This window comes from Anarhichas minor, unplaced genomic scaffold, assembly GCF_050575085.1.
Source record: "Anarhichas minor isolate MPS153535 unplaced genomic scaffold, ASM5057508v1 ptg000029l, whole genome shotgun sequence".
Taxonomy (NCBI): Eukaryota; Metazoa; Chordata; class Actinopteri; order Perciformes; family Anarhichadidae; genus Anarhichas; species Anarhichas minor.
The window spans coordinates 2,594,811-2,621,122 of record NW_027466475.1 but is presented as its reverse complement, the minus strand read 5'-3'; the positions used below and the strand labels follow the sequence as shown (position 1 = coordinate 2,621,122).

At 44.4% G+C, this 26,312-nt stretch overlaps 1 protein-coding gene across 5 annotated transcripts in view; it reads left to right on the top strand.

Annotated features, from left to right (window-relative positions):
* The window catches only part of peli1b (pellino E3 ubiquitin protein ligase 1b), a 35,390-nt gene extending 9,968 nt beyond the window's left edge, over nucleotides 1-25,422 (top strand). For 4 of the 5 annotated variants that reach the window (XM_076104121.1, XM_076104123.1, XM_076104124.1 and 1 more), the window contains 6 exons: nucleotides 8,600-8,928; nucleotides 15,631-15,760; nucleotides 16,538-16,639; nucleotides 16,916-17,113; nucleotides 17,788-17,976; nucleotides 22,935-25,422. In XM_076104121.1, coding sequence (XP_075960236.1) covers nucleotides 8,846-8,928; nucleotides 15,631-15,760; nucleotides 16,538-16,639; nucleotides 16,916-17,113; nucleotides 17,788-17,976; nucleotides 22,935-23,513 — 1,281 coding nt within the window. In that variant the 5' untranslated portion in view covers nucleotides 8,600-8,845 and the 3' untranslated portion in view covers nucleotides 23,514-25,422. Of the gene's footprint in view, nucleotides 1-2,331; nucleotides 4,474-8,599; nucleotides 8,929-15,630; nucleotides 15,761-16,537; nucleotides 16,640-16,915; nucleotides 17,114-17,787; nucleotides 17,977-22,934 lie in introns of those variants that run through there. The other variant, XM_076104122.1, reaches the window with a different exon arrangement.
* The last annotated feature ends 890 nt before the right edge of the window (nucleotides 25,423-26,312 follow it).

The window sequence follows — 26,312 nt, the reverse complement described above, 5'->3', positions numbered from 1 at the left end:
AATATTCTGGCTAATTGATTCGGCCTAAATGTTGCTGCTCTAGATCGATCCATTTGACGTTTGTTAAGGCGTCACCATGAGCTGGTTAGTTGGAGCCCTATCGTGGGTTGTATCTTAGATTCTGTTAATTATACTGGTTCAGCATAGTTTGTTAGGATAAGTTCTGTGTTATGTAGAACTGCTGCAACTCGTATTTTGTATGTTTTTGTACGTACATCTAGCTCGATATATACTTTATACCTGACCCTAACAAAAACAAACTAAAACTACTGTTAAACTAAATATGCAAACACTCTAAAAACTAAACTAAAATGAAAACTTATTCAAAGCTGTTAGAACCTTGACTGCAGCTCCTGCTCTTCTCTCTTTGTTCACTGTGGCTTAAAGTTTTTCTACTTGTCCTTTAAAGAGTTTGTCAGATCTTTAAATCTTCAGGTGACACTGGACCACCACCTTAACGGCGTCTGTCCTTCTGTCCTTCCTCTCCAGCAGCGTGTCATGTGTGTCCATCCCTCTCGGTGTAAACATTGGACCACCCACTGGAGAGGAAACCCTCCAGGGACCGTTGAACATGAGAAGTGTTGCTGTCTGCGAGCGATCGGGGAATTGGGACTCGGTGTCTGTGCATCGATACGCCGACTCTAAATCAGTTTAGACGGACACGTTGCTGCATGTTGTTAAGCTTCAGAGTGGTCTCATTAAAGCCATGCATACTCACACATGTGAAAGACTACTTTTATAATCGGTACCAGACATTCTCTCATGTATCTAATCCAACCATGGGCTTTGTCGATCGCTTGCCCGTCAGCCAAACGTACTTGTCCGAAATATAAAATATTTAAAATATAGGCCTACTGATGAATAAATAAATAACATCAACAGAGATTTGGACAAAAAAAAGCCGTCAAATTCTAAATGTTATTGTCATCTCTCGTGGATATTTGCATTTCAACACAAAATTCAAAGGATTAGGAAATAAATGATTCCTTAATCTATTTACTTTGATTAAAACAATCTGGGGGGGGGCGATATTAATAGTTTTAATCATATATGATAAGCTGCTTAGACGAGTCATTATTCCCTCACTAATATCTATTCTATATCGGTGTGAAAACATCTACTATTAACAACTGGATTTATTCCAATTTTTTGGAATTCATTTGAACACATCACGATAATGTTTACCTTCGCCAAAATACCCATTTGTGCTGTTTGGAGCTTGAACGCACCATAATGTAACTAAATGGAACCTCCGTACGTTGGGTCACATATTTCATCTGAATATCGGCTCCTAATAAAAATAATTTTTCCGTTTTCCAGTCCGACAAATGACTGATGCCTTCCACTTGCCTCAAGCAAGCGTGATAACATTTCTATTGTCTGAACTGCCGCTCAGTGAGTCGTGCCAGGAGTTCACTCTCTGGGTCGTATTGATAACGCAGCAGTCCTCTCCGTCCGTGTTCACCCAGCTGAGCTTGAGGAGATTCAATTCACGCTACATTAACTTCCTATTACGTTGCATCAGCTGTTGTTTTTTAAAGTTCCTCTGGACGGAGAAGCTCCATGTGTGTCAGTACACACACCGTGGGTTTATTCAGAGAGACGGCACACTGATGGTTTCCTACTCAGGAAGAGCAGTCGACTAAGCTGCACACATCCAGTCAAACACATGAAGATCTTTACATCCAGAGAAACATGAAAAAAGGTGTTGATGCCCTTTTTCTGAGATCCAATTCACACCAAAGAAAAGAGTGTGAGCAGGCTGGAAGATGAAAGTGTGTGTGTAGAAATGCAGTCAGACAGGAAGGTCTGAGTATTTACGTCGTAAAACAGATGACTGGAGGCAGTCTGCATGTTCCAGATATTAGTTATTTAATTGATTGCAGCGTAACAACGCCTTTCTTTACTCTATCAGATTGCACCCTGGGTATTCCAGATGTCAGAAGCATGAACTGTGAACACACAGTGTTGAAGTACACCACGGGTTTAACAATCAAAACAGTTAAATACATTTTGCAAAATGACTTCCTGTCCCTCCTCATTCTTCTCATGTTCTGTTCGTGTTCATCGATCGGACGAGTTGACCAACAGATAAGAGGCAGAATGAAAGATAGTCTGGCGTCAGGTTTGCCAGCCGCCCCCCCCCCCCGGGATCAGTTTCCGAGTCACCGGGCGTCTAATCTCCACAGTGTGCATGAACCTGATCCCTCTCCACTGACCCCACACTGGACACCAGACCCAGGGCGTCTGGGAACGAGCTCGCGCCCACACGAACCATCACATATGCAGCACAAGTTGCACTTCACTTGAACTACAAATGAAATCCCCACTGATGTACACACACACACACACACACAGATGTACACACACACACACACACACACACACACACACACACAGCCTCCCACGTGTCCAAAAAGACTTGACATGAAAGGGTAACGCAGGCTTTTGACTCGTCTTTGAGTGGCGTTGAGATTAAACTCGCGGTACACGGTGGTTTATGGTCAGACCCAGCAGCCCTCTCTCTCCTCCTGCAGCCGTAGAGAAAGAGCCTCCTCCTGCACGACGCGCTGCACGATGCTCCAGTTCAGTCACCATTTGGAAAAGTAATGAAAGACGTTACAGGAAACCGTAGGAGGCCTTTCATCTCGTGCTTCTTTCAAACCCATAAACCAATGACTGCCTGATGTCCAGACTTTTTCATTCACTTTTCTTTTTCCTGCCGTAACCTTTAGTTTGAATAACATTCAATATATAGTATAAAATAATAATATTTCATCATTTTGAGTTGAGGAAGGTGTCGTTGTCTGTGTGTGTGAGCGGCTGTTGTCACATGAGGTTTCTGACATTTGAGGCGTCGATGTGGAACTGCCTCTCCTCACATGGACGTCCTCTCGTTTCTTCTGCTCTGCGTGATGACTGGAGACGTTTTAGGCTAATTGTAGATGTTTAAGTTAATGCTGGAGCCTCTAACTGAGGTGGTTCTGTGGTCGTTTAGGAGACTTTAATATCACGTTTTAAATAATCCTCCCTCACTAATTAAAAGGAGTTCACAGCTGTTCAAGTCTAGAAAAAGTAATTTTTTCACTGCTAGTTACTTGCTTTTTGCCACCGTGTCAAAAAAAAGGTTAAAACTATTTAATATTTTCCTAAATAATTAGGACACACAACTCATTGTTTTAAAGGAAGACACTTTTCTCACTCTAACACGTCTGTGTGTTGTTTTAAAAAGCAATTTTCACTGAACGAGGAGACCTTTTTCTGTTCATGCTGTGCACATGTGAGTATATTGTTATTGCCGTAACAGAAATGTGCTGTTGCTCTTGTGGCAAAATTAGCCGTTATGTCTCCCGAGAAGCCGTTTCACTGCAACTCCATCGGGTTTTAAATGTAGCGGCAATCTCCTCTGTTCCTCGAGGCCTCGAGTTTAAGCACACAGAGACGCTTTTTCTCTTGAGCTGAAGTACTTGGACGGCTGTCTAAGCAGGACTAAGGGTTAAGGGGTTAGTTCACAGCTAACCTCTTTAACATCTCCCCAAAACCTGAAGCATTACCATAAAACCACCGCTTTTACCATCAAAGCATCGTAATAACTTATAGCTGAAAGTAGGCCAACACCCCCTGATCCAGTTTTCTTTATTATAACTACGACGGTTAAACGGTGTCATCAATCCGTGGTTCACATGCGGGAGTCCGTCTCTTTGGTTGCAGACTTGGCCTTTGACACTTTACCGTGAACCGTCACCTAGAATGCTGCAGAGCTACAACACACCAACAAGTTAAAAAAGCTCCGCCGATCTATCTGTGACAACGGGCCGTTTGTCACGAGGGATGCGAAGATGAAACGACTGAAGAGGAGGGAAAAGACGCACAGAGACTTTCTGAGTCTGTAAGCTTCTGAAGAAGATGTGGAACAGCTGGGGAGCTCAACAGAAACATGAAGGCTGAGGAAGGCCTGACAGGAAGTGGTGAGAGGCAGCAACACGGCCATCGGATGACCTTCTTGATGAAGGGCTTCCACAGACATCACAGCAGACACAAGAGAGAAGACGAGCGCTACTCTTTCTCCTCTTCTTCACACCCGTACCGGCACCGACACGATGCCTCGTTTTAAGCCCCGCAGGCAGAATATCAGCAGATCTATGAACTGAACTGAACCCATATTCTACAGACACCGAAATAAATACAAGAACTCGTGTTTTCAGTTTGAATTTGTCAAAAATGTTGGAATGCAGAGAAAGGAACAGATATTATTAAATTAAGTGATAACTCTAACTACATTAGCGTTGTTATGTACCATTTTTCCAGTCTGTTGTCTTTTCCTGTAGCAGCAGGCGTGCTCCCAGAGTCTTTGCCAGACTTCTGCTGTTATTTATGACCAGCAGGGCATCGTTACCACCGTCCAGTAAAGAAGAAGTCCACTCTGTGTTGGAGGTCCTGGTTTTCTTTTTCTACCCGGAGCTGGAGCCTCATGTGAGCTTCTTTCTTCCTCGTTAGAACCTGTTTGATACAGTTTTTAATTCATCTTTTTTTAATCATTTTATATCAAAAGCTCACTACCTCAGTGACGTTTTTCTTTGTCGTGTGTTATAGTAAACTGGTTACCTTTAGATTAACAAGGACTTGGAGTACGACATCTACGGGTCTGGAAAATCTGTGTTTGTTGGCTGCTTAATCAGGACCTACTGTACCATTCAGACGGAGCAGACCACGCTGTAGTTCCTCTTTGAGTTGCTCTTGGTCCGTGACGTTGTTAACAGCATCTTCTGACTTATTGTTTAGTTTTCCGACCGACCAGCCGAGAAACTCAGCCTCTGGTTGTTTGTTTCCACAGAGCCCCGTGTTCCTGAAAGTGTGTCACCCTTAAACACACCACAGTCATCACGCTTCACACACCTTCTAACGCGACATGAACGCGTCGTGCAGGACTGGAACCCTGCAGAGAGCTTTGTTGACTCTGGGTGTGACCTGGTTGCTTGATACGAGCTCTGTTTCCCTTCGCACGGCTGTACACATCCAGTAAACAGCACCGTTTGACATGTTGCACTCAAGAGGAAAAGTGCTGTTTCCGTGTGCGTACATGTGTTCGTCAGTGTGAATGGCAGGTGTCCCCCGGAGCCTGCTTCCAGTGGAGTTTTACGAGGGCTTTTTGTAAGTGTGAGGTTTGCCGTTCCTGCTGTCGGTAGCACGCCGTTCCGACCCCTGACCTCGGGTCTGCACGGTCGGCCTCGCTGAGCTTCCAGCTCTATTGTTGTAGCGCCGTGTGTCTCGGTAGCTAAGCAGCGGTTGGCCAGCAGCCACGGCGAGAGCTCTGTGTCCCGCAGAGCTGCAGAGGCCACGAGCTTAGTCAGACAAACACACTGAAAATATTAGATTCATACGCCCGTACAGGGCTCAGTGGGACTTTATTATGTTCACTTCACAAGTGGGTCAGAAATCTACTTGCCCAAAGTCAATCTCTACAAACTGTGTTGTTTACAACAAGCAAGACAAAAGTTAACTGTCACGTTTTATCCACCTTCCTCTCAAACTTGAGTTACTGTGAGGAACTTCTAACTGGTCCTGAACCAGTCTCAGTGTAGTCCTGATCCTCTATATGAACCAGTCTCAGTGTAGTCCTGATCCTCTATATGAACCAGTCTCAGTGTAGTCCTGATCCTCTATATGAACCAGTCTCAGTGTAGTCCTGATCCTCTATATGAACCAGTCTCAGTGTAGTCCTGATCCTCTATCAGACCTCCATCAGTAAAGAGACCATCAGAGAGAAGGTCGTCTATTTCTATAGAGTTATTCTTAATGCTCGTCATCGGAGCCACCGGGTCGGATTCTGGTGAAACCAGATGAAATCATGCAGGTTCACCCAGGACGTATTGCTGGACCCACTGGAGGAAAGGGAGGCACAGGAGAACCAGGACTGAGAGGGGCAGACTGTCAGACCCTGCTGCAGTAGAATGAGAGGTTTTCTAAAGAGACTCTGGTGCTACCACTTATTTCTTTTACTTGTATTTACTTGTAGTACTTTAAGATATATTTCCCTCGTTAAAACAGCTGACATGGGTTGTGAAGTAAGTAGAGGAAGCAAAAGGTTTAAAGAAAGTAAAGCTGTCACTCAAAGTCGATCCACTCCACTTGTTAATATTAAATTAGTGGAGCTTTGAATACAAAACAGACGTCATTCATCGTTAGTTCAAAGTGTAATGTCCACCATACTGCTGACTGCTGTGCATGTTGTAATGGAGTGTGAGCATCGCTTCCAGAAGGACTGGGCGGCTGAGGAGGAACACAAGAAGGAAGATTGTTTGTGATGTTTGCTCTGGAAAAGGCCGCTGCTGTTTTTGTTGTTGAGTTGGTGACAACAGAAGAGTTGAGACAGAACGATAATTCAGCACTCTGGACTCTGGACTCTGGACTCTGTGTGTGTGTGTGTGTGTGTGTGTGTGTGTGTGTGTGTGTGTGTGTGTGTGTGTGTGTGTGTGTGTGTGTGTGCACACACAGGAGAACACAGTGTTTTAGTATGCATAGCATGTGAGCATGTGGGATTAACCCCTCGTGTCGGCGGAGCAGGTGGGGCTGAGGATTTACCGTCTTCACCTCCCCCTTCTTCTCACTGACACGTCCTCCATTTTGCTTTTATCACCTCCATCCAGAATACAACATCCCCAACCTCAGAATTAAAGCTGTAAAGATTCACAGCCACTCCCACCACCTGCTGAACTCTGTTAGGAACGTGTGTGAAGAAGCCGTTTATAACTCCGATGCTGATGTGTGATGCGCTGGATATAGATCCTATGTTCACACTTTGGGAGCGAGATATCGGGACAGCAGCTCTAATTTAATTCAACGTGTTACTTCTTCAAGTGTGAAACAGTTTGTGTGATTGTGAGGATTTCATGAGCAGGTAGGATCTCAGTTAGCAGGTGCAACAGTAACACTTAAATACACGTTGGCTCGTACTGAATACTGCTTCTGCCTAATATTTACTGTGTGAACTTGGTCTCATGGGATTGTATCTTCAGTGTGTTGAGGGTTAAAGCCCCGCCTCATCATCAGAACACTTAGTTTCCTCTTCTTTATTCATGTGTGGCTTTGCATTCACTCTGGGAATTGTTCAGCCTCACGCGAGGAGGCCTGGAAGGGAAGCGATGACGTGATTAACTATCTGAGTTTCTGTTGCGCTCTTGTTTTGAAAGATTGCTCAGAATATATTATTATATTTATTTATGTTGTCAATGAGTGGAAGAGATGTGAGGACGCACAACAAAGATCACGAGTTTAACTTGAACCTGTGAAGTCCTGAGGTGTTTCTAACAGGAAGTGAAGCAGCCAAATTCACAATATGAATGCATTTAAAGCATTAATGGATCCCAAGACGAGCGAGATCCGTCCTCTGAGCGTACAGCCTGGAGTGTCCTGTCATAACCGGAGTGATGTTGCACAATAAATAGACACTCGACAGATCCGCTGCAGTACGTTTTGTGTAACCAGCATCAGACTGTGAAATAACCACAGAATCCTTAAGTACTATATATCGCTTTTAATTCATCAATCGTAATTATTCTACATGGTTTCTTCTCACACATGATGATGTGATTTCGTGTGTGTGTGTGTGTGTGTGTGTGTGTGTGTGTGTGTGTGTGTGTGTGTGTGTGTGTGTGTGTGTGTGTGTGTGTGTGTGTGTGTGTGTGTGTGTGTGTGTGTGTGTGTGAGAGAGTCATTCTCTGAAGTCAGCGTTTACAGACGCCTCACTCAGCAGGTAGAATCAGTCACGTGTACTCCAGACCTTAGTCATGTCCCTGATGCTCTGATTAAGGACTTTTTTACTTCAAACTTTGCACAAAGAAAGTGTGTCGGTGGTGTATTTTGCATTTGTACTTACTGAGCGATTTTAGTCATTTTACATTTTCTGTAAAACTACGCTGTGTAGTAATTAAAGGGCCAGTGTGTAGCATTTAGGGGAATTATTGTCAAAAATAGAATATAATAATCATAACTATTTCTATTAGGGTATAGTCCTGAAATGAAGTGGGTTTTTCTCCACACTGCTCCTTTAAGGGATGGTTTTGTTGTCCTCACTATTTATAATCCCTGTGGTCCTTTTCACTGAGAACTCCACTTGACCCGGGCAAAAAGCAGAAAGACGTTTGTCTTCTGCTTGTTCTGCAGCTAGGAGTTTAAACAATACAAGCATTGGAATCTCGTGTAACCAATCCTCAAGTTTGAAGGCTTTAAATACTATGAGAGGGGATTTTAAAACAATCATTTTATCTTTCGCCACGATAATCGTGAAGAAATGTAACATTCGTGTTGCAAAGCATCGGTCAGCACCGTGTGTTCGTATGGTTTTGAACCACTGGACAGCCCTGTGTTTGTAGTTTTTAATAGATTTTTGTTTTTGATGCTCAGACTGAACTGAACCAACGGTCCCTCTTCATTGGCTATAAGAAAACACAGACATCGAGTGTTCAGTGGAAGGTTTTCAGGAGAGCTAGCGGGATGTTTGAAACCACATCAACTGCAGTCTGTAGAAATCTAAACACATGGAAATTAAAGAAATTAATCTTTGTATTAATCCTCTTTCTTTCTTTCTGTCTTTCTTCAGGTCAGAACGTGAGAGACGGACACATGAAGCATGAGAGGGTGAAGCTGAGGCTCAGCTGACCCTTCCCCTTCCTCCTCCTCCTCCTCTTCCTCCTCCTCCTCTCCCCCCCGTGCTCCCTTCAATCTTCACCTCCCACCCTCCCCTCCCTTCCCTTCCCTTCCTCTCCCCTTCCTGTGTCCCCTCACCCTGTTGGATCTCACCCGTCTGACCTCCCCTCCTCTTCCGACCCTCAATCAGCCGTGCCCGATGTACTCCCCGGAGCAGGAAAACATCTCCACCACCGCCTCCACCAAAGTGCCAGTGAAGTATGGAGAGCTCATTGTGCTGGGGTGAGCAACGGGTACTCGTCTTTACACCCACAACACGCCTGGAAATGCATCCTAATGTCCGATCCTACATGTGCGTATTTGAAAGAAAGTCGTAGTACAAAGTCGTGCATTTCGTGTGACAAGGAAACATGTCGGCGAGTCGTTTTCTTCAGATTCAGTTTAACTTTATTTTCACACACAAGGAAATTAGTCTGTTCCAGTGCTCCATGAAAGTAAATAAGACCACAACATAGTCGTACATAAAACACATTTTATGAGGTTTTTGTGGTAGGATATTTGTCCCGCCCCCCTCCTCCTCCACTGTGATTGGACGGCTGGGTTAAAAAGTGACGTTTAAACCAAAGTTGAACTTTTTTCAACACTCGGCAACCAGAAAAAACGTACATATTCAAAACGTACAACGACACGGAGACTCTGGAGTCCGAACCAAGGCCTCAAACTTTATTACTTCTTTCAATCGTGACGATCCACTCCTTCTGTTCTTACCTTTCAAAATAAAAGCCCTAGACATATACACTATTACTGTTTACCAGAGTGAACTCAAATTCCCTCGGAGCATTTCACTAAAAGAAAACTCAATAAAATATCTCACAGTAGCTTAGACTATACCACAGTTTACCATTCAACGCTTTTATTGGAAGTGAACGAGTTGCAACTGTCGCAAATTTGTCGCAAATTCACCGGCGAGTATTGATTTTTGTGTCATTTATTCGTCCCGTCCCTGTTGTGTAAAGGCCTCGAGGCTGATTGACGGTGGACGTAACGCAATAAGATGTGCAGCGAAGTGCTGACAAAGACGGGGAGGACGACTGCTTAGATGTGAACATTTAAAAACATTATTAAAGAATAGGCTATGAAAATGTTTTATGAAGGAGGAAACTGATGTGGCTCGTTTGTTAGACCTCAAGTAAACACATTCAATGTAAACATAATTTATGTTTGTTTACAAGGAAACAGGGCTCCAAATGACAACACTAATTGAAGAGATAACCCTAATTGAAGAACAATAGAAATAGTTGTGGCTAACAGGAGGAAGAACTGTTGTTGTGGTAACAGACCAAGAGTCCAGAGGGAGCGTACAGTCAGGATTCAGACACACTTTGATGAGTTAAACTCGCTGATATCTTCTAACAACCTCAGCAGACGAAGAAGAGGTGATCACACGCGGAACGTGCTCGTTGAAGAGTTGGAGTTTAGTATTTTTGGACTCATCGTTAACGCCGTGTTAAAATGTCTTCCTCCAGAGGTTTGTTTTGACTCAAGTCAACATACTCAGCTGTAGGAACAGAAAGCCTCCACCCCATAGAAGACCTTTAAGTCCACTCACACACACACACACACACACACACACTTTCTCCAATAACAACTGTCAGTGAAGGACTTCCTTTATCTGTCTTTTTCCTGTTTATTCCCACAAGGGCTATTCCACTCCACTCCCCGTCCCAGCCCACTCCACAGAGGAATGCACATGTCGGAAAGACTCCTCTCTCTCTCTCACGCACACACACACACACACACACACACAGTTGGTTTCACAGCTGACTCACAGTTTTTTGCCGGAGATGACCGTGGACATTTTCCCGAGTGAACCGCGGTTTTCCGTTTTGCTCCTGCTTTTTTCCGCTCCTATTTATTTATTTATAAATCTTTTCAGTCTCGGTCGGGCCACGCTTTTTAACATGTCAACAGGGTGAACACTGAAATACGTTTCACAGCACGGACATTAGTAGCGTGCTCTGCCCAGGCGAGAGAATCCATCAATGACTGTGTTTACGTGCACACTGTTATCCCGTATATTTCATAATATTCTGAATTTGATATGGCTCATGTAAGCGGCTTGTTCCCTTTAGTTTTCCTGAATCAGGCCTTATTCTCAACGGAGCATTTTCAGACGAAGACATGTGGAACATGCTGATGTTATTCGGGTTTTAGGAGCATTTTCTGGACAAGTATACATCGCATTCCGAATATACGTCTCAATAGGTGTTTTTACGGTAGTTTGCAATAATCTGGCCTCTTGCCCCGGTCGGCTCTGTTCGTTGTGGTTGCACACTGGTCTATACTGTAATATGTTGTGCATGTAAACATAGTCCCTGTGACAGTTTGGGGCAGGACAACCTGTTTGAGTTTAATTACTGGAAACACAGAAGCAGAAACAGAAGTTCTTTCTACCTGATCACATCCTGAACTGAACAGAACACATGATTCAGTTTGACGTCCTGCCTTCATCCCTCCTGCGGAGTCGTGACTGCTCTCGGTACAGGAACTAGCACGCTAAAGAGATTTAGATTGAGAGTTTTGTCTGATTGATGGCCAAACTGTGATCATCGAGTCTCACTGATAAGAGGGTGATTTCTGTCTCACTTCGGTCGCTGATATCTGGAGATGGATAACCATTCAGAAGTCTGAGACCAGGCTGCCCACAACAAGAACGATATCAATCATTTAAAAAATCATTCTAACTCAAGTGGATGGTGGATTCCACACCACGGTTATAACGACGATGTCGTTGTGATCACCCTCAGAGCGATAGAAACACTGACAGTCACTCAAACTTAGAGTCAAGTGTCGCCTCTTGTCCTGTCGCTCGTAACATGTTGATGATGTCGATAACAATTCTTTACTTTTGGCATTAAAATGTGTCTCCTGGGTGCAGTAGTTATACTCACTTGGTTGATTTTGGATAACTAGATGAAGGACAATCTGTTCAGGGCCCTGTGTTCATGGAGGGTTTGTGTCAGGAAAGACATCCGGCGTAAAAACGATGCAAATGAAATATACGGATTATAAAGGGGGGGGGGGGGGGGGGGGGTGATGCTGTGAAGCCTCGAGTTTGACTATTTTGCTGTCGCCATCTTGGATTACGGCCGTTGCCATGTTTTTTGCAACCGTAGAGACGCCGTAACGTCTCCGGTAGAGACCTGTCAATCACCGTGTAGCCCCGCCCTAAAGCATCCCCTGCTTTATGGTCTGTTTGACTCTAAATGGACCATAATGTACTAAATGAACATCATGCTGTATTGAAGAAGACTTGAAACTAGAGATTGAGACCATAAACTCATGTTTACAATGTTTACTGAGGTAATAAATCAAGAGAGAAGTAGAGTCATTTTCTCATAGACTTCTATACAACCAGAGGAGTCGCCCCCTGGTGGACATTAGAGAGAATGCAGCTTTAACACACTTCAACACTAGCATTGGCTTCACTCGGCAGAACCGGAGGTTGCCGTCTGGATGGAAATAGATAATCCGCTGTGGTGACCCCAAACGAGAAGAAGAACAAGAAGCTTTTTGTTTTGATAGCGGTGTTAACTAAACTGCTCAGCTGTAGTTCACCTCCACCCGTTTGGTTCTCCCAGCAGACTGAAACAAAGTGTCTGGATTTAATGGAGACTCCCGTGTGACCAAGAACAGGCTAATTGAGAATCCCATCAACACAGAGAACAGTGTTGTGTTTGGCCTCCTCGCTAACCCTCAGTCCAACATCACCATGTTTGAAGCCCAGCGATGCTAATGTCCTGACCCAGAGGAATGCTGGAGCGTCCCATGGGACGGGCTGGACTTCCATGTGGCTCTTTAAACAGCTGTGACGTCAACGGAGACATTACACTCCCTCCAAATCCATCACTGTCTGTCTGTTTACATGTGTTAACACAGTAACTCTGCGACCACATGCACGTTCATGCACATTCATAGTTCAGAGTCCGCTGCTTTGCAACAGTGCAGCTGTGTTGCGTCGGCAGAATGTTGTTCATTTCTAAGACGGTTTATATTCTTTATTAAGTGTTGGCACTAAGACGTCTATTATGTAATTTAATATCTTCTTCATGACTTCTATATGTTTAAGCGTTTACATACTTGGCAGCCTCTTTAGCCTCTACAGCCACATGTAAACACACAGACTCAGCCTGTCTCTATGTGTTCATAGGTTGACTGTATGAGTGGCAGCTTGTTGCTGCACACTGAGCGTCACTTCACTGGTGTTTGGAGGGAACACGCTTGTTGTGTGGATAAAAGACTGCAGTGTGTGTCCGCACACGGACTAACATTTTCCTAACTCGTTCTTCCTGAACGAGCTGCACACACACACACACACACACACACACACACACACACACACACACACACACACACACACACACACACACGCACACACACACACACACACACTCACACACTCTTTAACGCGCACTAACTTGTTGCTGAACTTTGAGAGTATTTGCAGACATGAATGCACTCTCTCACGTTACTGCGACCCATGGGAACCTGGGTTTGAACGCTTTGAGCTTTCTCCAGCAGACCCATCCCCCTTCACCATGGTTACGCTCTTGCCATGGTTACCCTTCCCAAACTGTTGCCGCGGCTCTGTTCCCTCGCCATGGTTACTCACAAACCCTCCCGGCGGCGTTTGATCCCAGAGATCAGCTCCTCTCAGAGAGTCCTCTCAACCCGTCTGAGCCGTCTTCACTGGACCGGTGGCTTCAGAGCAAGAGTCTGATTCAGCTGGTCCTGAACCAGTCTCAGTGTAGTCCTGATCCTCCATATGAACTAGTCTCAGTGTAGTCCTGATCCTCTATATGAACCAGTCTCAGTGTAGTCCTGATCCTCTATATGAACCAGTCTCAGTGTAGTCCTGATCCTCTATATGAACCAGTCTCAGTGTAGTCCTGATCCTCTATATGAACCAGGCTCAGTGTAGTCCTGATCCTCTATCAGACCTCCATCAGTAAAGAGACCATCAGAGAGAAGATGGTCTGTTTCTATAGAGTTATTCTTAATGCTCGTCATCGGAGCCACCGGGTCGGATTCTGGTGAAACCAGATGAAATCATGCAGGTTCACCAGAACCTCCTTCAGTTCAGACTCCAGCAGAGACCAGTCCACCGTGGACAGACCCAGATCCTCTAGCAGAGACCGGTCCACCGTGGACAGACCCAGATCCTCCAGCAGAGACCGGTCCACCGTGGACAGACCCAGATCTTCCAGCAGAGACCGGTCCACCGTGGACAGACCCAGATCCTCCAGCAGAGACCGGTCCACCGTGGACAGACCCAGATCTTCCAGCAGAGACCGGTCCACCGTGGACAGACCCAGATCCTCCAGCAGAGACCGGTCCACCGTGGACAGACCCAGATCTTCCAGCAGAGACCGGTCCACCGTGGACAGACCCAGATCCAGCTTTACTGCAGCCTTGGACCTGCAGTCAGAGCTCCGGAGGGAGGAGGAGAGCTCAGCTCCTGGCAGCAGCAGCAGCGTCTCCTCCTCCTCCTCCTCCAGGAGCAGAGCTTCTCCTCTCTGGGAGCCAACACCGACACCACGCTGCTGGAGACCCAGGATGTATTGCTGGACCTGCTGGAGGGAAGGGAGGCACGGGAGAACCAGAACCAGGACTGAGAGGGGCAGACTGTCAGACCCTGCTGCAGTAAAATGAGAGGTTTTCTAAAGGGAGTCTGGAGCTCAGAAACACTACCACTTTAGTCCACAGGGGGCGACAGACTTGTTCCTTGTAGTAACTTTAAAGAAAACGTTTTCAGATGTTACGTTCACGTATCCCGTTCTGATTTCTACATGGGCTTACCTGCAACTGTGACTATTTCTTTTGACTACTGGTTTGACATTGTTGGGTATTCCAGTATTAACGCCCCAAACTTATATAATATCAGCAGTTTAAATAACTGGCTTTAAAAAGAAAACAGCAACTGAATATAATCAAACATTCGCTGAAGAACAAAGCTGGTTCAAACAGTTTAATCTCTGTGTTCCTCTCGAGTTATCACGTTGAGTGTCGTTACAGTACGTCAGTGGAGCCGGAGGAGTCCATAACTTCTGTGGCTGCTGGATGTCATAACAACGTTAGAGCAGCGAGCGGTGTTTATGCATGTGCTAATGTTTATAAAGCTGCGGTTCTGTTAGCAGCAATATCACTTCACACTGGTGATGGCTTATCTGAAACACGTGTGTGCAATACAGAATGAAACCTTGTGTAACTAGGGTGTGCCTGCTGTTTGACAGAGTCAGATGTATTCACTTATACCTGGAAAGTGCAGCTGCAGGGTTTTAAATCTCTGGCGACTTTATTTCTCCTTTTCTACTATAATGCGTCGGCTGCAGACGGGTCGGTTAGAGTCAGGAACGCACAAACACGCCGTTGATGGTAGCTGGAGGAGACGGATCTTTTCTCAATGTTTTCTTACTTTAAGATGTTTACACTGAGACACAGCAGCTCAGTCTCAGTCACAGGGACTCCGTTCTGTCGGAGGGAACGCCTCTGTTTATCCTCCCTCCTCGGCCGTGCATCAGCCTAAATGAGCCTCTTTGTGTGTTTATTTTCTCAGCCTTTCTGGGGTTGTGTTTGGAGGGCTTTGTTGTTAATGGGGACATGATGTGCCTTTGTTAAAAAAGCATGTATGATAAGTATAGAGTGTGTGAGTGTGTGTGTGTGTGTGTGAATATGGTCTTAGGGGCATGGAGGGAGTGCACCAAAATGCCTCAAGCATTTTCCACAATGGTTCTTTTTCCAGTGTGTTTTATGGCTCCTCAGACAATAATGCCCTTTTGTGTGTGTGTGTGTGTGTGTGTGTGTGTGTGTGTGTGTGTGTGTGTGTGTGTGTGTGTGTGTGTGTGTGTGTGTGTGTGTGTGTGTGTGTGTGTGTGTGTGTGTGTGTGTGTGTGTGTGTGTGTGTGTGTGTGTGTGTGTGCGCAGGTACAATGGCTCCCTGCCCAACGGGGACCGAGGCCGACGTAAGAGCCGCTTTGCACTTTGCAAGAGACCGAAGTCGAACGGGGTGAAACCCAGCACAGTTCACATCGCCTGCTCTCCACAGGCAGCCAAGGTGATCTCACACACACACACACACACACAATACAGTATCATGTAGTCATCCCAAAGAATCAAGACGACAGTCACCAAAACGCGACACACCAGCAGTTTCAGTCCTTTTTCTTCTTGAACTGAAAGTTTAGGTTGTACTTTTGGTTCTGTAAGTGAGTTTCACGGCTAGAAGACATATTACAAACATATAAAACGATGAAGAAAATACAAATGCACGAGTGGGAAAATGGCGTCTTTGCAGGTGTATGATTCTATTTGTCTCGCAACATCAAATAAAACACTCCCAGTTCAGTGGATTTGGCCTGCAGCGCTGCTCCACCGAAGGCTTTATTTAAATTCTGTTTGCCCATTGTTCTGTGATAGTGAAGCACCACACACACACACACACACACACACACACACACACACACACACATTCAAGAAGTTCAGCAAAGCTTCCCTGAGTAAGCAGAAAAAGGGAAAAGGAGGTACAAGGCTCTGTCTGAGTTTCAAAGGTATTGAACAATAGTTTTTTTACACGGTGTTTAACTGGAACACGCTGAAGCTTTATAGGAGAAACTACCGTGACCGGTCCAGTTGAAGGTAACTGAGCGTTCTCTAGTAAAAGCCTGGGAAGCACATGTCCGTGTTATAAGCTATAAGGCCGCCCAGGAATCTGTTAAGTGAACAGAGGGGCTGGACACGCCCCACCCTTCCTATTTGTATCCATTGTTCCGGTTCAATCCTCGTGTGCATGCAACACTTTTGTCTCCTCACCTTCCATCCTCTCTTCCTTCAGGCCATAAGCAACAAAGACCAGCACAGCATCTCTTACACTCTGTCTCGAGCCCAGACGGTGGTGGTGGAATACACCCAGGACAGCAATACAGACATGTTCCAGGTAACAAGCCCTCGGCTCTCACAGACAAAGTTACAACCATTATTTATCACCACCTCCATGGGTTTTCTTGTAATATCGCGTTACTTTAATCCAATCTTGGATTTCTCCTGTAAATCAAACAAAGGTGCATTTGTCAGACCTGAACACACAGACGTGATGCACATATTATCAGATTCAGTGTGACTTCAGTACTTCCTTATCTTTGGTGTTCAATGTGAGTAAACATCCTGATGACTGTAATGCATCGTTGACCACGTCTTCTTCTATCGTCACCAGATCGGTCGGTCGACGGAGAGTCCCATAGACTTCGTGGTGACGGACACGGTGGCCGGCAGCCAGAGCAACGCGGACACCCAGTCGGTCCAGAGCACCATCTCCCGCTTCGCCTGCCGCATCATGTGCCAGCGCACGCCGCCTTACACCGCGCGCATCTACGCTGCGGGCTTCGACTCCTCCAAGAACATCTTCCTCGGGGTGAGCTATGTTCGGAGAATAAGAGAGGAGAGAGTTGTGGTGATGTCTTTTGTTGGCTTTTATTCATGCCGACATTTTGCCATCGGTTCTCAGTGTGTACAACAAAATGCTGCTGCTAATTAAGTCGAGAATGAATGTCCACTGCTCCATCTGCAGCTTTATTGTGCTCGGCCCCCTGTTGAGTTCTTTGGTTCTTTATTTGTGTAAATAATAAAATAAAACAAAATAGTGGAGATATACAATGAGGTGAAACACAACCACTGAGGGTTTGTTAAAGAACCCACATTAGAGACAGCTGTATATGTTTGCCACCAATTTACAAACAGACAATTCTTTTTAAATATTCCAATTTTTAAAATAAATTGTATTTAATATATTTTTTAAGGGAAATCGATTTCATATATTAGCAGCTTTCTAAAAGGTCTCTGTAGTTTTTTTTTGGCTTATTAATTGTCTACAAAAAAGGTTATTATTATGAACTTTAAGATCTTTTTCTTAAAATCAGAAATGAGTGAATGTGAAGTGAAGCAGGTAAGCTGGACCTCTAACTGAAAGCTGTGTGTCGGCCACGTCCCAATATAAATAAAAATATATACGAATGACGAAACTACAGATTCAGGACTGCACAGTGATCATTTGTCCTGATCTCACCTCCTCTTGGTTTTTCCCATCAGGAGAAGGCCGCTAAGTGGAAGACGTGCGACGCTCAGATGGACGGGCTGACCACCAACGGCGTGCTGGTGATGCACCCTCGAACCGGCTTCACCCAGGACTCCAAACCCGGCGTCTGGAGGGAGATCTCCGTCTGCGGCAACGTCTTCACCCTGAGGGAGACTCGATCGGCACAGCAGCGGGGGAAGATGGTGAGGAAAAACATTCCACATTCACTGGACATGGGCTTTTCTACATGATGAGGATGATGATGAGGATGATGATGAAGATGATGATGATGATGAAGATGATGAAGGGATAGCAAGCTGACAGCCTGCAGGAACTGATTTATTTGGCCACTTGGCAGCAGAAACAAGTTGTAAACACCACATTGACGCACATTAAGTCCAATATTATCTCCGTTTTTTGGTCTCCACCAACGCCTGAGTGAAGTCTCTTCAACTGCTAAATGCTAAATGCTACGTTCACCGGCTAGTTGATATCTGTGTCCGTCTGCTGTCTGATGCTGAGCAGGTGGTGTAATGTGGGTTTGTGCAGCTTCTACTCTAAAAGCAGCTGCCGGCTGCTGCCGAAAAACACCGTCATGAGAGCGGTGAGAGTGAACCAAAACAATGAAACTCGCCGTAAAGCTGGGAACTGCAGATTAAATGCACATCATCACGTTGTTATTATATATGAATATTGATTATAGCTGCTTTAAAAAACGAACAAAACAAAAGAGTCCTTCTAAAAAACAATGTGACGGGCTTATAAACAAAAAAAAGCTTTTTTGTTTCTGAGCCAGGAGGATCATGTGTGTCGCTTGCATCTGTGTGTGTTTGGGTGAGTGAGTGAGTGAGTGAGTGAGTGAGTGAGTGAGTGTGCTTCTCTGTGTCTGTCCACGGCTAATCTCACATTCTGCTGCAGCAAACTGTGTAATGTTTTGTGTTTTCAAGTTACAGCTGCGTGCTCAAGGACCTTCTCATGGTTGCGGTTATTCACACTTTTCTGAAAACACCTTTTATTGCCTGTTTTGTTCTGCCATAACCCGACTGCTGACTCCTCACTTTCTACTCCTAACGATACTTCAGTGGTCGTTACAGACACACCTGGCCAAGTCAAGAGTTCTAGTTCTTTCTGTCTTTGTCCTTCCTTCTTTTGGTTTTTCTGTCTTTGTCTTTCTTTCTGTCCTTCTTTCTTTTAGTCGTTATGGTTGGGGGGGGGGGGTCAGTCAGAGCTTAACACCACCACCAGGTTATCGGGATGCTGTCTCCACGTCAACAGGTCCGTCCGTCCTACCTGTGTGTGTAACAGGATCTTGTAACGAGATCCTCCAGCTGACGTCGGAGCCTCTCAGCCAATCGGAGCGCTCCCTCGTCAGCGTGGTCCTCCTCTGTTATTTGAGTGACTGGATTTAGTTTGTTGGTGTCTTTGATGAGGATGTTTCTCCTTTTTATTCAGTCACCCACAACACACACACACACACACACACACACACACACATCATCAACGACAACAACCGCAGAGTCAGCAGTTCTGACGTCAACGCGTCTCTTTATCTGGCGTCCCACCTGTTTTCTTTAAAGTGTCTCCAGCGCCGCACAGATGAACAGCTCTCTTATCTCCACCTGCCCTTTACCGTGCAGAGCGTTAACTGTGTGTGCGTTCTCCACCGCCGTAGAAACCCGCTCATTATTTCACAGTCGATTGGCAATTTAGATCGTCGGCAAAGCACCAGTTTTCATTATGCACGGTGACGGAACATGATGGGGTTTTATTGGACACCGGAGTGGAGAACCACTCAGGAGACTCTTTCTGTCTTGTGTGTGGTGATGCTGTCACAGAGATGCATCTTTCACACATTTTGGAAGGATTATGTTTCTATTACTCAGAAAAAAGACGAACTATAAACTGAAATGATCTGCTTCGGCTGACATATCTGTGTGTCAGGTGGCCTTTGAGAAGAAATCTGAAAGCAAACAGGAGACATTTATAGTTCATTAAAATGATCTACATAGATGGACACTGTTTCCATACAGCCAATCAAATGGCTCCATTTTAATCAGTATTTGCATAAAGCAGCATCGTCAGCGTTCTTCAGGCAGACGATCACAGCGGCTACTCAAGACTAAACAAAACCACATTAGTGTGCTGCTTAAGTTCTTCCTTCTTATCGAACTTTCGAATCACACGTCTTGTTCTGGATCTGAGCTTCTTCAACGCCAAACAAACGACATCAAACCGAAGTAAAGCAGCATTTCTCCTATTTTCCACCTTTTCTCTCTCTTTTTTTTACGTGCATGAAAAACACATTGACGTTGAAAAATGAACGACCAAATGTGATTTCAGTTTGACTTTAACATCGTGCAATACTTTTAGACTTTCAGCTCTTTTTAATCTCTTTAATGGAGAGTGTTGCTCTCTAAACGGGATGACTGTCCCGCGTTACTGGAGGTTAACAGCTGAAGGACTTTCTGATTCAATGGGTGGAATAAAAAAAGTCGTCTCAGCATGTTTGCCAAAAATCTATCTGAGCTGTGTGTGTGTGTGTGTGTGTGTGTGTGTGTGTGTGTGTTAATAGTGTGCTGTTCCCTTATTTGTAATCTCGCCTGTCCTTAGATTGTTTAAATAAAAAACATCCTTCATCAGAGAAACACAACATCTACTGAGAGGAAACAAGTTAGGCTGAAAATAATGTTAATAATTAGTCTTTTTGGAGGATGTTTCTATTTGTTCTAAAGCCATAAACATGAGGAGATGTTTTAGTCGTGACGTGAGGAGGGCAGCTGCATGTCCTTCTGCAGTTGGACACAAGGTTGGATCCGGCTTAATTAAGAGTATCTTACAGTGCAGTTCTCTCACACACACACACACACACACACACACACACACACAGCGGTTTCCAGTGAGCCTGTTGTGAAGTGTAATAAATGAGTAGCGTGTCGGAGCTCCTGCTGTGTTTAATAAAAGCTTTTGTGCTGATAAATGATTCACTCCGTGTAAATTAAATTATAACCGTGTCGAGGTTTGGAGGCCGTGCGGATGTTTACATGGATCGAGTCATTCGACTGAAGTGTGCTCATTTATTTATCATTTAACATGTTTTTCTCTTCGTGTGAAATTCAGAACATATCTATTGCCTCCTCACGGCTCTCATCATGGCGATAACAAGCTGATGCTAATATTATGAATTGTTATGGCACTAACTTTTCTACGATACCGTCGTGTCCGCGGGTCAAAGCTCGAGACTAATTTACCTGATAATTCTACATTTGCAACAACAAACTGTGTTGAAATCGTCAGAAAGAGCTCGTTAATGTTAGCGGTTAGCAGCAGGTGGGCAGCACAGTCCTGCTCAGCTAACAGCTAACATATGGAGGTGGAATGGGGTTACATTATGATGCGTTCAAGCTCCATTCAGAAAACATTAATGCAAATGGGAATAAATGTTGAAGTACGTGGGATTTATTGTTTTGTTTTTTGACAATCGTTGAATTTCTCTGGCGTTGGTATCGTCTGCTGGAGGAAGAGACATGTGATCCTAAAGTTTCTGTTTTGAAATCCACTGAACAGCTGGTGGAATAAAACAACAACAGTTTCTCCTCCAGAGAGACGCTGAACTCTGACCCCTTCCAGTTGAGCAGCTTGTCGGCCAACAAGCTTCAACTGGGCCGATGTGAATGTGTGTGTCAGTGTGTGTTACTGGTCAGTGTGTGTGTGTTACTGCATCAGTGTGTGTGTTACTGGTCAGTGTGTGTGTGTTACTGCATCAGTGTGTGTGTTACTGATCTGTGTGTGTGTTACTGGTCAGTGTGTGTGTTACTACGTCAGTGTGTGTGTGTGTGTGTGTGTTACACAAACCTCACCGGGACAGACCGAAGGTTAAATAACCGTCATCAGTCGCCACAGAAATGTGTTTTCCTCGAGCAACAACGTGACCTCACCGTTAATCTGAGTGATGTCACCACAAACCCCGAGAGCTGCTCCTCCCCTCCTCCGAGTATGTCTCTCTCTCATTTTGTTTTTAAATAGTTTGTCGTCATCGTCTCATTTTAGCCGAAGCGAATGTTTCATCCAGATTGTCGTTTTCTAAATGTTCCAGCAGCAACTCTTTGTTTCCTCCTGTCGTCTGATGTCATGCCTGCGTTACGCTGCCACCTGCTGCTCTCAGACAGACACTACAACATGTCAGTACATTCTCTAAACTGGTTATCCCTCTCTGTGATGAGGGGGGGCTGGAGACTCTCCCAGCATGCATTGGGAGAGAGAGGTGTGGTGGGACAGGTCGCTGGAATCAGTTCAATATAAGTCAAACAAAATGAGGAATAATTCTGAGAGAAAATTGAGAAAATCTTTAAAGAAATTTAAAATCACCAGCTTTTATCTCCTAATGAGTGTTTTTACATAAACACATTATAAAGATGTCACTCTCTAAACTTTCGATGCATTTTTCTTTATCTTCTGGACTTTTAATAAACTAAAAGATTTATTAAAATAATAATCAGCAGATGAATCATCTGTTAATCTAAATCTTTGGTTGCATCGTGAAGATTCACTCTAATAGATGAGCTCACATTTGTAATATTTTGAGAGACGTAACGCTGGAATAAACTCATAAAGTGAAAACTCAGTGTTTGTATTGTGTTTATTTTTAGCTGAGCCAGCGGGCAGTGATGTCAGAGATGGTCGCTCTAAACGTCAACATGTATTACTGAAGCTGTAACTGTGATGATGATGATAAACCATCATGTACCTTCATGTTCTCCACAACATGAACTGTCATCAGTGTGCTCAGTGTGCAGTTAATGCTTCATCATTCAGAGTTGTAATGCAGAAACTCAACATTTCTGACAATGTTCAGCATTTGTTGAGCACAATTAAAGTAAGAAACACACACATGAATAAATACACACACATTTAAACTTTCCAACCAAAGGCTCCTGGTGGAGCAGAAAGCGAAATATTAAAGTTAAACTGACTCTAACATGATGTAACAGATGAATGAATTAGGAAAAGGCTGCTTGGATGAATGACCTCATCTGGTCTTGTTTGGTATTTCCTGATCTGAGAGTCAGACCTGCTGTGTTTTGTATATTTTATATATATATATATATATATATATATATATATATATATTAATATATACTTTATTCACGTCTCTCTGTTCCAGGTGGAGACGGAGAGCCAGGAGCTGGTGGATGGCTCCCTCGTCGACCTCTGCGGGGCGACCCTGCTGTGGCGCACCGCTGAGGGCCTGTCGCGCACCCCCACCCTCAAACACCTGGAGGCGCTGCGGCAGGAGATCAACGCGGCGCGGCCGCAGTGCCCCGTGGGCTTCAACACGCTGGCCTTCCCCTCCATGCGGCGCAAGGACATGCCGGACGAGAAGCAGCCCTGGGTCTACCTGCAGTGCGGCCACGTGCACGGCTACCACGACTGGGGCAACCACCGCGAGGAGCGGGAGGGCCGCGAGGGCCGGCAGCGGGAGTGTCCCATGTGCCGCGCCAAGGGCCCCTACGTGCCGCTGTGGTTGGGCTGCGAGGCGGGTTTCTACGTGGACGCGGCTCCGCCCACTCACGCCTTCAACCCGTGCGGCCACGTGTGCTCGGAGAAGACGGCGGCCTTCTGGAGTCAGATCCCGCTGCCGCACGGCACGCACACCTTCCACGCCGCCTGTCCCTTCTGTGCCCAGCAGCTGACCGGCGAGCAGGGCTTCGCCAGACTCATCTTCCAGGGGCCCCTCGACTAGCTTCCCACAATCCTTTGCGTGAAGCTGGAGCGGGGAGCTTGTTATTATAAGACCCTGCAGACACCGGGGAGCTACACAGATCTGGTTTTTATTTCCTCTGCCGTTAAGATATAAACTTTTGTCTGGACTTTTTGTCTCTCTCTCATTTTTAAGTGACCTTTGTATTGGGTTTTTTTCATGAATGACAACAAATATTTCTATATTTTCACGTGAATCCAGAGACACAAAACAAACAGAACACTGCTGGGTAAACCTTTTTTTGTTTGTTTCTGGGAAAGAACTTTCAGCAACAGTATTTTTCTAAATTACTAACACGCCACGGTGCAAACGTGCGGTTTTTATTCATGTTTATTGTTGCAATATTCATCTGTGTATCTCTCAGAGCTAATTTAAACAAAGATGTTTATTTATGGCCCAGGAACCAACGGCTTCATCCTCTTATCCGTCAGATAACTTCAGCTCTATTACTCGTTTTCATTTTAAAGTTCAGTATATTGTTGATCAGATATAACGTTTTAAATGTCTTCTGAGGGTTTCGTCTGTCCCCCTTGTTCACCCCTCAGATCTGTTTGTCGTATTTATACCCCTCACTTTGTGTGTCAACCCCCCCCTCGCCTTTTTCACATTCAAAGCAATAGACTTGGACCGTAAACCTCCCAAAGCATTATGGGAAACTGAGTCTTCTAGGCGTCTGCATAAACACTCAGACTTCCTCCCTTTAAAGTCCAACTGACGCGTTTCTGTTGGTGAGAGAATCTCTTCTGATCACATGTTGGCCACGATACCGCAGCGATGTAGCTAACACACACACACACACACACACACACACTCTAATCAAGCCTGGTCAAATCATTTTTATTACATTAGAAGTTTAAAGGAACTTGCACACAGAAAGTAATTGTACAAAAAAATGAGTGCTGCTTATTCCTTCTGCTGCTGTGATGTTTTGTCTCACCTGCACAGGTACACAATGATCAGTAGGCTATTAATCATTGCGTTGAGCTGAGAAACAGAAAAAAAGTTATTTATGCTTTTAACTTGCAACATCCTGAAATACAAACGGTCACTCCAGCCAGTTATTACAGATCAGACGGGTGTTTTATTTTGAAAAATGCTGATTTATTGCACCGTTTCAGGCCTGATTTTAAATACATGATGTTAGAGGAAGGAGGACTTTCAATGTGCTTCTTCTTCTCTCTCACCTGAGTTGATGCAGTGCAGGAAGTCCCGCCCATCTGAACACATTCAACTGTAGCTGTTTGACTCAGGTTTAAAACACACAAACACATGCATGGCTTCAAGCTGCACAGTTCTCTTTATGAATGTGTGTGTGTGTGTGTGTGTTTGTGTGTGCCTTTGTGAGTGAGAGAAATTGTAATTTATGTGATGATTGTATGTATGTGTGTGTGTGTGTGTGTGTGTGTGTGTGTGTTCATCATGATTCATCGTGTGTGTGTGTGTGTGTGTGTGTGTGTGTGTGTGTGTGTGTGTGTGTGTGTTCATCTGTCCACACAGTAGTTCTCCATAAACACAGATTCATTCCCATCACCCCAGTACTCAGACTGCAACACACTGACTCACCTCAGGGAGAAAACAATGTCCTGTGTCTCACACACACACACACACACACACACACACACCTCATAATACAAACGTCTCGTCTGGATTTCCTTCACCCACTTTTTGTCTCGTGGTGTCTCTCTGCGGGTAAAGTGTGAGTAAAGGGCTTCACTCTGTCTCTGTACTGTTCTCTCAACCCTGTTTTTACTCCCTCCACTCCTCTTCCTCTTCTTCCTCTTCTTCATCTCCTGTCCGGAGTCTCCTTGTGCTCGAAAAGGCAAAAAAGCAAAGAATGTTTCCAGCAAACACTTTTTTTGTAACAACTTTAAACAATAAAGTGTAAAAGTGACATATTTCACAGTGTGCTGGTTTATGATTACAAACAAACTGACTAAATGTCTTTGTTCTGCAGCAGAGTGGTGGTTAATTAGCAATAATATATAATTATAATAACAGCTGTTGAGTTCCAGTCTCCTGCATTCAAAACTTTACTAAAGAACATAAGTAACAAAAATGTAATTAAAGTATCAATAGAACTCTTAATGCTACTGTAAGTGTTAATATAATATTATTGGACCATTATTATTGATAAATGAATATCAAAGCAGTACTACATGTAGATAAGTTAAAAGTACATGTTTTCTCTCTGAAATGTAGTAAAGTATAAAGTACCTACATTTTTTATTGAATTGTTTGAAATAGATAATCAATTAAAATGTAACCAGCTTTGATTATTTAATTTAACTTTTGAGTTGAGTCGAGTAGGCGACGTCACATTTAGCACATTTACTAAAGAATCCTTTAGAAAAACAAACGTACAGCTTCATCCCTGATGTAGTACACGAGCTGTAATGTAACAGCATCAGTTCATTGAGAAAGTGAGTTTAAAGCTTCACAAGTTTCAAATACAAACAATCTGGTAGGTGAAAGTCATCAGAGACTGTAACTCACTAACTCATACATTTAATATGTGTGTATCGTATTAGTAGAATTTTTCAGCAGTTTAAAACGTCTGAACGATGAGCACCATCCTCAGAAAAACGATCTTCAATAAGCTCCGTCTGGAGGGAGAACTGTGCGACGCCGTGATCAGAGCCCACGACGTCGAGTCCACAGGGTCGTCCTCTGCAACTAAAAGCAATATATTTTGAAAAAACAAGGTATAAAACAATGATAATTTGCTGTTTTACAGAGAGTTACGTGCTCGATATCAGATATCCAATATGACGCTCTTGGTCA